Raw genomic sequence first — 14,068 nt, 5'->3', positions numbered from 1 at the left:
CTAACAGTATTAGAATACTTATTGAAACATACGGGGTGTTCAGAAAGTCATTGTGCACTTATATATTTATTAACATACAAAACTGCACAGTGACTTTCCGAACAGCCTGTAGAACAAACTGGGCATATAATGCAAATTACACATGATAGAATAATATATTTTGGGTAAAAATGAAATGTTGCTTAATGCAACATTGTGTTGACATGGCACAGTGTGAATGAGTGTCAAACGACCAAACGCATGGTCCACATAAGTACTCGCAGTGATACTGTTGTAGGATTTGAAACAACAAAAGGACACTTCCATTAACAGATCGCAGCTCGACTTCATGTTTCATGTAGCGCTATGTGCAAAGCCTGAAGAGAGTTAATTAAACTATTATTGCTGACCATAGAGGTCGTCGAGGAAGCAACCCAAACGATCCAAAAATGATGTAAGGTTCTTGAGAGCAAATTACACTGACGATGTTCTTGCGAAGAACCTTACTGCAAGTACAGGTGCTCTTGAAGAAGAGTACAATATACATCAGCCCAGAGAAGTCTCAATGAGCATGTGGCTGCTCAGAAAAGGCAATAATACAAAAACATCTGAAATGGGCAACAGATACGAAACGGTGGGATGATCAAGTCAGGTTAAAGTTGTTTTTTACAGACGAGCCCAAGTTTCAATTGTTTAGCAGTAATTAACAGCAGTATGTTTGTTTGTTTTTGAATTTCGCACTAAGCTACTCGAGGGCTATCTGTGCTAGCCGTCCCTAATTTAACAGTGTAAGACTAGAGAGAAGGCAGCTAGCCATCACCACCCGCCGCCAACTCTTGGGCTACTCTTTTACCAACGAATAGTGGGATTGAAAGTAACATTATAACGCCCCCACGGTTGAAAGGGCGAGCATGTTTGGCGCGACGGGGATGCGAACCCGCGACCCTCGGATTACGAGTCGCACGCCTTAACGCGCTTGGCCATGCCGGGCCAACAGCAGTATTTTCGATTATATAGTTGTATATTAGTTAATGTATAATAGTTACAGTATAACATGAGGAAAGATAAATACAATTGTGGGACTATATCTCAACAAAGTGTGTCAAGGACTTACATAAAATTGATTGAACATTGACTGCTAACAGATATATGCAGGTTCTGATCCACCATGCCAATTCTTCAGGAATGCATCTCCTTGAACAGGATTTCATCTTTTAACATTACACTGACTCCAAGCATACAACCAGAGTAGTGAATACCTACTTGGAAAGTAAAAAAAAAAAAAAAAATGTGAAAGCTTTCATCAAAAACACGTGGAGGTACATGGATGCTAAAAAATTGCAACTTGGATGAAGTGTGGAAAGCGTTACAGGAATTTTGTAAAGCATTCCATAGTCTTTCTCTGCTAAATTTTAAGGAAAGTAGAACGCACGATGTCAATGTTCTAAGTAATGTACGTATTTTAAATTTGCGTATTTTAGTTCATGAAGCATTGTGCTTATGTTTTTGTATAGTTGCTTATATAATATGTATGTTATACCCACTTTGTCTTCTGTTTCCATATTTATTTTCCGATACAGTATTTACATCATTTCACTCGCCTAAATATTGTGAATATTAAGAAACCTTAATGTATAAATATAGTTTGTTTTTTTTTCAATTCGGAATAATTATATGCATCATGGTTGTGGAAGTGTTTCGTCTGCTAATAATATAGTGTCTAACCTCTTTCTATAACAAGGCCGGGCATGACCAGGTGTTTAAGGCAATCGACTTGTAATCTGACGGTCACGGGTTCGAATCCGCGTCACACAAAACATGCTCGCCCTTTTAACCGTGGAGGTGTTATGATTTTACGATCACTCCCACTATTCGTTGGTAAAAGAGTAGTCCAAGAGTTGGCGGTGGGTGGTGATGACTAGCTGCAATCCCTCTAGACTTACACTGCTAAATTAGGGACGGCTAGTAGAGATAGCGCTCGGGTTGCTTTGCGCGAAATTCAAATTAAACACACAATGGTAATATTTCCTATAACAGGATAAGGGATCTTTTGGCGAGAGTGAGAAAGATACAGACGTGTTCTTTCAACGCCAAGAAAAAACGATTGAATAGATAGGCTTCCCCAACTAATACAGCTGAAAAAATATATAACACATTCATTACCAGTGCGATTGACTACAAAGACTACTACTACAGCGGCGGCCACCTAAAGAAATCACTGACAGCAGAGCGGGAAACCGCGTTTAAGAACTCACCTGGAGACTAAAATCAGACCAGGATAAACTATGGCAGACGGAAAAACTACCAATGCTGATCAGGATATACAGAAAACAAGTAAGTCAAGTCTTGTTGGTGGCAAATCGAAAAGTAATTTAACTAATTCACCATTATTAGCGCTATGTACTATAGCTAAAAAGGAACTTAGTACAGCAGAAAAACAAATGAAAATAATGTAAGAAAAAGAAGAAAAATCAAAAGAAAAATTATTAAACTAATTCTACGGAAAATTCCAAAAATGAAGAAGAATCAGTTGTTGTTACTAATACCGAGGTAGAGGTAGCTTCCCCTGCAATTAACATTAACAATAAAATAACCAACAATGTAAAATAAATAGAAGTAAAAACAAACGCCATGGATGTTGATAGATATACTGAATACACTCAAAATAATATTGTGAAAAATACCACAGACAGTGAGCCAGACACCGAAGATCAAAAAGGGTTTATTACAGTCACATCAAAAGAAAAAAACATTACAGAAAGAACAAAAAATAAGTAACAATATGGCACAAAAAACAAAACCACCACAATTCTCAATCATTATAGAAGGTATTCCAGGCCAGTACAACCAACCCCTACTTGCGACAGAGGTTAAACGCTGCAAGCCGCATGTAACTATTGTTAATATCAAGCGTCTGTCCAGAGGCAGTGTCCTTGTTCAAAGACAAGACGCTGCTGACCTAAACAGATTAGTAAAAGAGTGGCCAGCAGAAGCTTTCAAACCAGCAAAAATTAAAATCCACCTGCCAGGAAGTAAGCCGCAGCCTAAAGCCATCGTAGTAAGAGGGGTTCACCAAACCATTAACCTTGAATCAATTATACAAGCTTTAGACGAACAAGGCATTCCACATACTAATATACAGCGAATAACCTCAAAGAAAACACAGGCACCCACTAATCTTATACGTATAGACATAGACGACAGTTACAACATTCTAAAACTAATAAATAATGGAATAACGCTGTCAAAAATACCAAGTAGAACAGCTAAAAACTCCGGCAATTGTAGTAACACAATGTTATAATTGCCAAAGATATGGACATGTTTCTGCAGCCTGCTTTGCAACACCGAGGTGCTGCGGCTGTGGCGGGGAACACCATATCAACCAGTGCAAAAAAGATAAAGAAACACCCAAATGTTGCAACTGTGGTCAAACACACACAGCCAACTATAAAGAATGTGATAAATACAAACGAATAAAACAACGTATATATCAGATAAGAACACCATCATCAGAACAGAATCAACCAAATACAAACAGACTACCAAAAACAGACATATCAACAGAATTTAATAAAACAACTAAAACCACATATGCAGAAATGTTAAAAGAAAAAGAGCCCCACAAACAGCAAGAACAGAACATTATTATTCAGGATAAGAATACCTTAACACAAACACAAAAGCCACAAGAAAACAGCACCACCTTCGAAGAAACGAATACTAACACACCAGATAAAACAAGCCTTTTCACAACCATAATCAAAAACATATTTACAGAATTTGTAACAGAATACACAAAACCGAACTAAACAACCAACTGCTTCGAATTACTGATTAATATCTCCAAAAAACACGTCACACCCCACATACCCTACATAATATCAACACTTACTGGTTACATGCTCACAGCACAATGTTCACAGTAGTATATATCAACATCCAAGGTGCAATAGCTTCCAAGAAACATGAGATCGAAGACCTTATACAAGAAACTAACCCCCACATTATAATAGTAAGCGAAACTCTGATATACAATAACAATAGATTTAAAATACCAAATTATTCAACAATAAGCAAAGACAGAACAAATAAAAATGATGAAAACAGAGGCATTATGCTGCTCTACAAAATGGAGCTATCAGTAATAGAAATTAAACTGAGCAGTAACAACGAACATATTACTGTCAATATCCTGCAAAGAAATAAAACAAAAGTAACTGTAGCAGGAATTTACTGCTCACCTAATAAACAACTAGATATAGCATTACTCAGCAACATCTTTTCCCATAACCAAAACTCCATAGGTATGGGTGACTTAAATAGTAAAAATGTTACCTTTGGATGCCGGAGCTCAAACAACAATGGTAGAAGTCTATTACAATTCATAGATGATAACAATATAGTTTTATTAAATGATACCACCCCTACACATACAGCGTATGCCACTAACTCCAGTGACATACTAGACCTGTGCATGTGTACATATAATCTGAGCCAAAAATAATAAAATTTCAAGTGGGAAAAGATGTTGACAGTGATCACCTTCCAATATATTGTGTCTTCAATCTCGCCCCCCATAAAAATATAACATTTAGGAAAGAAAAATTTAATTACAGAAAAGCAGATTTGCAAAATTACAAACAGAAATTAGACATCCTATTACCTAATAAAGTTATAAAAGAAGTTAAAACCCATACTGAAATAGATAACTACTGTCAAACAATTACGGAGTGCCTTCAGAAAGCAGCCAAGTTAACAATACCAAAACAACACATGGAAACCCACCACAGAAATAATCAATCTAATCAAAAATCGAAGACAATTAAGAAGACAGTACATGATAACAAGAGACAGAGAAACCAAAACGCAAATAAACAACATTAGAAATCACATCAGAACACAAATAAAACAACAAAAACAAGATAAATGGGACAACTACTGCTCAAAACTAAATGATAAAACTGACCCGAAAAAAATTCTGGTCACATATTAAAAGACTCACCAATGAAAATACAGACACAAAGAAATATCCTTCACTTGAACATAATAATACTACAGCACACACAAATAAAGAAATAGCTGAAGCTTTCAAAGATCAACTTCAAAATACTTTTAAAACTCACACTGATCCAGAAATGGATACATATTTCTACAATAAAGTCACTAATCACATATTAAACAATAAACATCAATTTGAACCAATTTTCCAATAAACATAACTGATACAAATACAAGTTCCAACACAAATTATACAAGCACGTTACTAACAAATGAAATATACCTTCAAGAGCAACTCGAAGCAATAAAAAAAATAAAAGCAAAGCACCAGGAGAAGATGAAATACAAGCTATCCTTCTAAGAAAGGGCACTCCGAAATTGTTTGACCACCTAAATTCACTTTTTAACCTATCTCTGTCCTCAGGATACAACCCAGTTTCTTGGAAGCTTGCAAATATATTAATGTTCCATAAGGAAGGAAAGCCAGTAAATTAACCTAATAGCTACCGACCAATGAGCCTGACCAGCTGTGTAGGCAAAATTCTTGAAAAAATAATCAGTAATTGACTCTCCACATTCTTGGAGATAACATCAAAATTTCCAAAAGAACAAAATGGATTCAGGAAATTTAGACAAAGACAGACCACCTAATCAGATTAACTGTAACCATAATAGATAGCTTCAATAAAAAAGAATGTACTGTCGCTTGCTTCCTTGATATCGAGAAAGCATTCAACACTGTATGGCACGATGGTTTAAGGTTCCGAATGAATGAAATGGAACTACCGCGAGGAATTATTCGCTGGTTATCTAACTTTTTGGAAAACAGAAAATGTAGAGTAAATGTTGAAGGAACATTTTCTGAATACTTTACTCCTGAAGCTGGTGTCCCTCAGGGAGGGGTGGCTAGCCCTATACTCTTCATCATGTATGTAAACAATATGCCACTGAGGGATCAGAATCATGGATTCTCTTCACAGTTCGCAGATGATGTGGCAGTCTGGAAAAGTGCCGCAACACCCACGATAGCAGCTACAAACATACAACCGCAACTAAATAGAATAAGTAAATACTGTCAAAAATATAGAATAAAAATAAACACAGCAAAAACACAACTCGTAGTCTTTACGAAATTGACAAAACACAAAAAACAACAGCCAAAATTATACATGAATGGCACACTACTCCAGATTGCCCCATCGGCAAAATTTTTAGGTCTGACCTATGATTCAAAACTAACTTGGATCAATCACGTGAACGAAATTAAAAATAAAGTCTGGTGAAAAACTAACTATGCTAGGAATCTAACTGGTAAAAACAGCAGAGCATCTACAGATAACATACTAAAAATCTATAAAACATATATTAGACCTGTAATAGATTATGCAGCTCCAGCATGGGTAACTGTAAGCAATAAAATAATTAAAACCAAACTACAAACAATCCAAAACACACTCCTCACAACTGCATACAGAGTTCCAAGAACAATATCATCTCAGTTCATTCACAAATACTCGAGCATACCAACCATACCAGATAGACTCCTACATATTACAATTATGTGCTTTAATAAGAATTGGATGAAAAACGAATTACTGTGTGAACTAGACAGGTACTTCATACATGATGAAGCTAGTCCTAAATATCTCTCCCCAGTTAACTTATATTTTAAATATAAAAATAAATAAAATATATATATATTAAATAATAATAATAATAAAAAATAAATATATATATACATATACGTATTAAACAATAAAAATTAAAAAATGCCACCAACAAACTTGACATTCTGCTGATACAATAAAATAATCACTATATCTGAACCACAATACATGGACATTGCCCTGAAAAGGATCAAAATAATATTCAGTTCTACAATTATAAATACCAATCCGTCAAGAACATAAGTACGGGGAGGGGGAAGAGGTCACAGAGAACCTGACCCTCCAGGGTATGAACTTTTATTACCCAAACACCAACAGACATTCATAACATTCTTTGTAACGTAGACGACAACACCATTCATTCTTCTAAATTCAAGTTTAAAAATACTAAATTATACTAATTTCTATTGTATTTAAGTACTCTTATTTATTGCACGATTACAAATAAAAGTTTTTTATTCTAATATGAAACAGGAAAGAAGTTTCCTTGTTTTAGTTAACTCAAGATTAATATTTGCTGTTTAAAGCATATTTTATATAAATATTTTGCTGGAATCCAATTTTAAAATATTTTACGTAATTAAATCTCGAATGTAATAGCTTCAGTTGACAAAATTAGTAAACAAAATATCTATTAATTTCAATTGACTGTTTCCAGAATAAAGTTCCTAAATATATTAAACGAAGACATGCGTGAAATTTAAAACTAATCAATTTCCCTTTCAACTCTTGAGTAAAACAATTGCAGTAATATATGAATTAACATACTGTACTTTTGTATTCTAAAGAGAGTTTGAAACTGCTCATTGCTGAGCGCAAGCCCCAACTACCGAAGCCTCTGTATGGCCAGATCATTAAAGCACTCGACTCGTAATCAGAGGATCGTGGATTCGAATCTCCGTCGCTTGCTCGCCCTTTCAGCCGTGGAAGCGTTATAATATGACGGTCAATCCCACCATTCGTTGGTAAAAGAGTACCCCAAGGGTTGACGGTGTGTGGTGATAACTAGCTGCCTTTCCTCTAGTCTTACACTGCTAAATTAGGGACAGTTTACACAGATAGCCCTTATGTAGCTTTGCGCGAAATTCAAAACAAACCAAAGCATCTAAGATAGCTTTAGAACTTTATATCCAAGACCCCAACCCATTAAAACACATCCCAGTAACCCTTATAGAATTCACTACCACCAAAATTAACTTTATGTTCAATGACCAAAACTATCTACAAATAAATGGCCTAAGTATGAACATTCCCCTGTCACCGACTACTCTTGGCAAAGCAGAACAGCGTCTGTTGCCTATCGTATTTTACTAGCCTATCCACTAACATTTCTCCTTAATCAATAACCACATATCAATAACCAAAGTCCTCTGTAAACGCATTCCTTTCTGAACGCCGTTATTTTGAAACAGTAAGGACATACCTTTGAATAGTCCATCAAAGAAATTATATTTGTAAACGACACTATAAGGAAGCTTCTTGTCTTGTTTTCGTTCATACCCATTTTGTTAAAAACTAACTATTTCCAGACTGCACCTTTACATCTCGAGGGATAAAGTAATCACCTGATAAAACAACCGAAAGTGTTGGGAGTCATAACAAACAGTCCGTCTGTGTACCATCTTGATAAGATGAATTAATATACACATTTATAATATACTCTTCAAAACAAGAAACGCAAAAGGGATATTTTTTTATTTTAAAGAGAAATATATGTAATAACGTTACAAGCTCAGATTATGTGATGTTACACGTGTTAAGGCACTGATTGTCAGACCAAAATGACAATAAAAGTTGTGCACTTTGAAAACGGAGGAAAACATCGGATTTTTCGCCAAAACGCATTCGTGTCCAATAAATTTGTTTGAGAAACCTGCATGTTCTGCAAATGCAACATGTGCAAAATTCCTATAAAAGTGACGGGTTTTCGGTTTCCATAGCTCAGTGTTAAGCCACCGACACGCAATACAATTACGCCAAGACTGACTGAAGCACAACGCATCAACGCCATTGGTCGCTTGGAAGCAGGCAAATCTCGATCAGATGTTGCCAGAGCTGTGAATGTCCACCCAGGCACCATCACAAGGCTATGGAATCGTCACCAACAACATGGATCAACTCGTGACCGTCCACGATCTGGCAGACCTCGTGTGACCACGCCCGCACAAGATCGCTACATCCGGTTACGTCACCTTCGGGATAGGACCACCACTGCGACGTCTACTGCCTCAACCAAACCAGGGCTGCGTAGGATTTCCGATTTTCCGATGAGACCGTACGCAACCGTCTACGAGATGCAGGAATCCTAACTTGACATCCAGACAGAGGCGTCATCCTCACCCAGCAACATCGTCAAGCACGGCTGCAGTGGACTCGGGCACATCAGGTATAACCTCATCGACGATGGAGGCATGCTTGGTTGAGCGATGAATCACCTTTTATGCTTCGTAGGCAGGATGGAAGGACCCGTGTTTACCGTCGCCGAGGTGAACGTTTTGCAGCAAACTGTGTGCAGGAAGTTGACAGATTTGGTGGTGGCAGCATCATGATGTGAACTGCCATGCCTACAATGCCAGAACAAACCTTTTGCACATTCGAGGGAATTTTACGGCTCAACGATACGTCGACGAGATTCTTAGGCCCCATGTGCAACCCATCATGGTGAACGTCAACGACGTTTTTCAACATGAAAACGCCCGTCCTCACACAGCCCGACTCACCACTATCTTCTTGAGACACCACAACATCAATGTTCTTCCCTGGCCCTCCAGATCACCAGATTTAAACCCCATCGAACATCTTTGGGACGAGTTGGACCGACGTCTGCGACGGCGACAACCTCAACCGCACACTCTACCTCAGCTTGCAGCAGCTTTGCAGGCTGAGTGGACAGCCATTCCACAAGATGTGATTCGTCATTTCATCGCTTCCATGGGCATGAGATGTCAAGCAGTTATTGATGCTCACGGGGGGCATACTCGTTATTGACGTTGAGTGACGTTAAACTTCACCTAGTGAGCGTGGACTTCGCCTTTGCAGACTTTGGATGTTCAGCAGTAAATGTGCAAAGTTTCACACATTTCATACAGAACTACCCAGAATAACCTTGTTAACAATTTGTCTCATATTTTGCTTTTTGCGTTTCTTTTTTTGAAGAGTATATGTAGCGTCTATATTTATAGACATTAATTTTTAAACATTGTCTCCGGCTTACATTAAATCCATCATCTCTTGCTATACTAACACTGGTGAGGAGTTTTTATGAACCTAGTTTTATAAAAATTAACCTCTTCGAAATTCGTAATTAAAATCGAATTTTATGTGTATTTATTTATCATTATCGAAAACGTTTCATATTAATATCTATTTACAAATTATATTAGTTTCATCAAATAATATTTTATATTATAATTTACTCATTAATTCCATGCACCTGACGTATGATACACAATAACTACCGTAAGGAAAGTAGTGCATCGAATATGTTTTAATGTTCATATTAGTTTTCATATATGTAAACACTCTTGATAAGAACGTGTTTTTCTGTTAGTAAAATCATTAGTCCGTACAACAAGACTCCTGATAGTTTAGCGATAAGTCTGAGTAAGAGCATATAACTTTCGGGTTTCAATACTCACCATGGACAAAGTACAGATAACTATTGTGTGGCTTTGCGTCCAGTAACATTAAGTAAAAGGCTGTGCCACTTAACTGATGTAACTGGTTTCCTTTAAAACCTTCCCGGCATGGCCAGGTAGTTAAGGCACTCGACTCCCAAGCTAAAGGACGCGGGTTCGAATCCCCATCCCACCAAACATCTTCGCTCTTTCAGCCGTGGGGACGTTATAATGTGACGGTCAATCCCACTATTCGTTGGTAAAAGAGTAGCCCAAGAGTTGACGGTAGGTGGTGATGACTAACTGGCTTCCCTCTGGTCGTACGCTGGTAAATTAGGGACGGCTAGCACAGATAGTCCCCGTGTAGTTTTCGCAAATTTTAAAACAAACCTCTGAAAACTGCATGACATTTTAAATTTAAAAAAAAATCGTACTTTAAATATAAGAATATTTAAATGGTGATAAAAAAGCTTACCAATCGACATGATAAGATTCGGATGCGATGTTACATTCTAACACAATGGTTTCGTTGATTTCTAGAAGAACACTTGGTAGACCGAATCTGTCATCGGTTGACTCTTCCACTTCTGTTGTATCATCTGTATCAAAACAGTTCTGATGTTTATTAAAAAAACAAGTTTCATCTATAAAAATAGTACTATAAATCTATCATCATAAGGGAATAAGAGAGATAAATAAATGAAAATACTAACCCAAACACTTTGTTATGATAATTGGGCCCCTTGTCTATTAAACAACAGCTCAGGAAGTAAAGTCAAATTTGTAATAATGTTTATATAGCATACCTTAACTTTGGGTCGCTTGTATAAATAATTTATTTGCTAATTTATTTTACTTCTGTTTTCTAGTGTTTTAAAGGTTTATCCAAACACTTATAATCCCAATTAATGCATTTTTAAGCTATGTTTTCATTGTTTTAATAACGATACTTGCTAGAGGCGGATGACGACAAGTTCAAGCAAGATCATTAAATTTGACATCCAGGATCTAGTGACTTCAGCTAATATCCAAACAAAATTACAACAGATATAAATACAAATAGTGAAGTATATAATTAAAAGTTAAAGGTATTCAATGAGTGTTTTAGTTCAGAGAGGGTTACATGTTCTGTTATTTAGTTATGGGTTATATAGTTGTTCGTCTGGAAGCTGTTGTTTTTGCAGAAAGCCACACACCTGTCCTCTGTCCACAACGGGGAATTAAACTTCTGAAAGTTCTAAGTCCGTAAAGAATAAAATGGCAATTCTGTGCTTTTAATCGGTTTGTTTCTTTCTGAATTTCGCGCAAAGCTATACAAAAGCTATCTGCGCTAGTCATCCCTAGTTTAGTAGTGTAAGACAATAAGGAAGGCAGCTAGTCATCACTAACCACCGCCAACTCTTGGACTACTCTTTTACCAACGATTAGTTGGATTGACTGTCACATAAAATTGCCCCACAGCTGAAAAGGCAAACATGGTTGGTGTAGTAGGAATTCAAACCTGCGACACCCAGATTACGAGTCAAGCTCCTTTACCACCTGGTCATTCCGGGCCGTTTTAGAGCAAAGCCACGTTGTAAATCCGTAAACTTACCGCTGTCACACCGGGCTACTTCAGATTCAGAAACAAATTAGAGAACTTCTCAAGTAATGAAATATAAACATAAAAATATTAGCATTACAGTGGATGCGTGGTACATAAGTCAATAGTGCATTATTCAATATTGTGTGCTTAAATAAGTCACTTTTTGTTTTGTTTTTTTGTGCATTATGTGGTAATTTTAACAATATTGTTTTTGAGATTTTACAGGTACTTTGTAAAATGTTTTAATAAATTATTAATTTGTTTGTTTTGAATATCGCGCAAAGCTACACGAGGGCTATCTGCGTTAGCCGTCCCTAATTTTGCAGTGTAAGACTAGAGGGAAGGCAGCTAATCATCACCACCCACCGCCAACTCTTGGATTACTCTTTTACCAACGAATATTGGGATTGACCGTCACATTATAGCGCCCCCACGGCTGAAAGGGCAAGCATGTTTGGTGCGACCGGGATTCGAACCCGCGACCCTCGGATTACGTGTCGAACGCCTTAACGCGCTTGGCCATGCCGGGCCTAAATTATTAATAATTACACTATTTTACCTAAAAAATAACGAAGATTGAGAACATTATGAAATTAATAAATTCAGTTATAGTTTTGTTCATAACATAATTTGTGTCACTTTGACCAAGACTGTCTCTCCCTCAGATTTTGCAGTTTGCTCTTGTAACTGATTTGCTATTATACATTTATTTTAAAATTGATGTTTGTTTTAGTTAAATATATACTTAGAAATGCATGTAGCTTGTACTGTTTAATGTGTATTGCAACATTCTTGCCTAATCACTAAATTTGTAGGAGATTCTTGAGCATAAAAATCACAATGTACTATGTGTGTATAAAACATACTAGTTAGTGACTGTCAGTATTGCTGCCGACTGAACATTCGAGAACCTCACTCTAAAAGTTTATAAGCTGGCACGCCAAGAGACAGTTTGATATTGTTGGTTTACTATAATTAGTATACTATAAACCTCGGAAGTTATAACTGTGATTAACGCTTATCAATCGAGAAGTTACATACATTGACCAGGAACGTTTATGTATTTCGAACATTATAAACTGTTAAACTTCAGTTATTTAACTTCAAACGTTAGTATTTTTACGAGGACATCAGATATTTGTGTTGATAAAAAACTTATTTGTGCTCAGTGAAGCAGGTAGCTAGCTAGGTATTAAGCAATTTGTATCAATATCAAATCGAAATTCATTCACTCATCGTGAACCGTCGATAAATATTCGATTCCAAACTAGATACAAGACTCAATATTGTTTGTTAGTTTGTAAAACTTTTGTATATAAACAATTATTTGCAACATACACTTGAAATGACTATTATTATAAATTGTATTATTGTTAGCGTATATTTTAATGCACCAATAATTTCTAAAAATCACAAAACGCCCATAAAAACAGCAAAACACAAAATGTAAAAGAGTAAATTTATACGTATCTCCTTAAGAAACTAAATGCCAAATTTGATGAAGATCCATCAAGAGGGGCGGGGTAGTGATAGAAAAATCCGCTAAAACACTCATAAAAATCATAAAATGCAAAATTGAAAATTTATGTATATTTTCCCATGGACCTAATAAACCTCCATACCAATTTTGGTGAAGATCCATCCACACAATTAGAAGTATTTATATGGACATACATTAGACAGTACTACTATATTTATATAGATGGCACTATTGCATTAGATCCGCGAGTGACGAATTCATGACGTCTTATCTGCACCTTGAGAATGGAGAAAAATAAAGTTCTCCGTGACAGAAAACGGAGGCGGTATGAAAACATCGTAACTCCTTTTGCAATCTACATAAAGCGGGATGAAAATTTTACGAAGTATCATATAAGCAACAGTTCTATAACAGCATGATTGATTTGTGTTAAGAAAAGAAACTGTGTATTAGTCTTGTTAGCAAATATCATATATTTGATACATATCGACATATGATTAACTTCCAAATTCACATTGCAACTTCCAACTGTTTACAGTCATAATGCATAGCATAATAAATTGGAAATTCAGCTGAGATAAATTATAATACGTAACACTGTTTTAAGATTGTAATTACAGGTTTGTTTTTCTTATGCTTAGAATAAACAGTATATTAGGATCCTTATGAGCCTTCAATTCAATGTCTTTGCTTCTTCCTGTTTAATAAAGAATGAATTACATATTTTAAAATAATCCTG

The 14,068-nt window shown here is 36.2% G+C and overlaps 1 protein-coding gene across 2 annotated transcripts in view; it reads right to left on the bottom strand.

Moving 5' to 3' along the window:
* Nucleotides 1-14,068, bottom strand: part of LOC143239944 (basigin-like) — a 77,269-nt gene that overhangs the window by 44,866 nt on the left and 18,335 nt on the right. For both annotated transcript variants that reach the window (XM_076481617.1, XM_076481618.1), the window contains exon 3: nt 10,740-10,863. In XM_076481617.1, the coding sequence (XP_076337732.1) occupies nt 10,740-10,863 (124 nt within the window). The remainder of the gene's footprint in view (nt 1-10,739; nt 10,864-14,068) is intronic.

This window comes from Tachypleus tridentatus, chromosome 13 (assembly GCF_004210375.1).
Source record: "Tachypleus tridentatus isolate NWPU-2018 chromosome 13, ASM421037v1, whole genome shotgun sequence".
In the NCBI taxonomy this organism is placed as follows: domain Eukaryota; kingdom Metazoa; phylum Arthropoda; class Merostomata; order Xiphosura; family Limulidae; genus Tachypleus; species Tachypleus tridentatus.
Note: the sequence above shows the minus strand (reverse complement) of the source record. Positions and strands in the feature narration are given on the sequence as shown.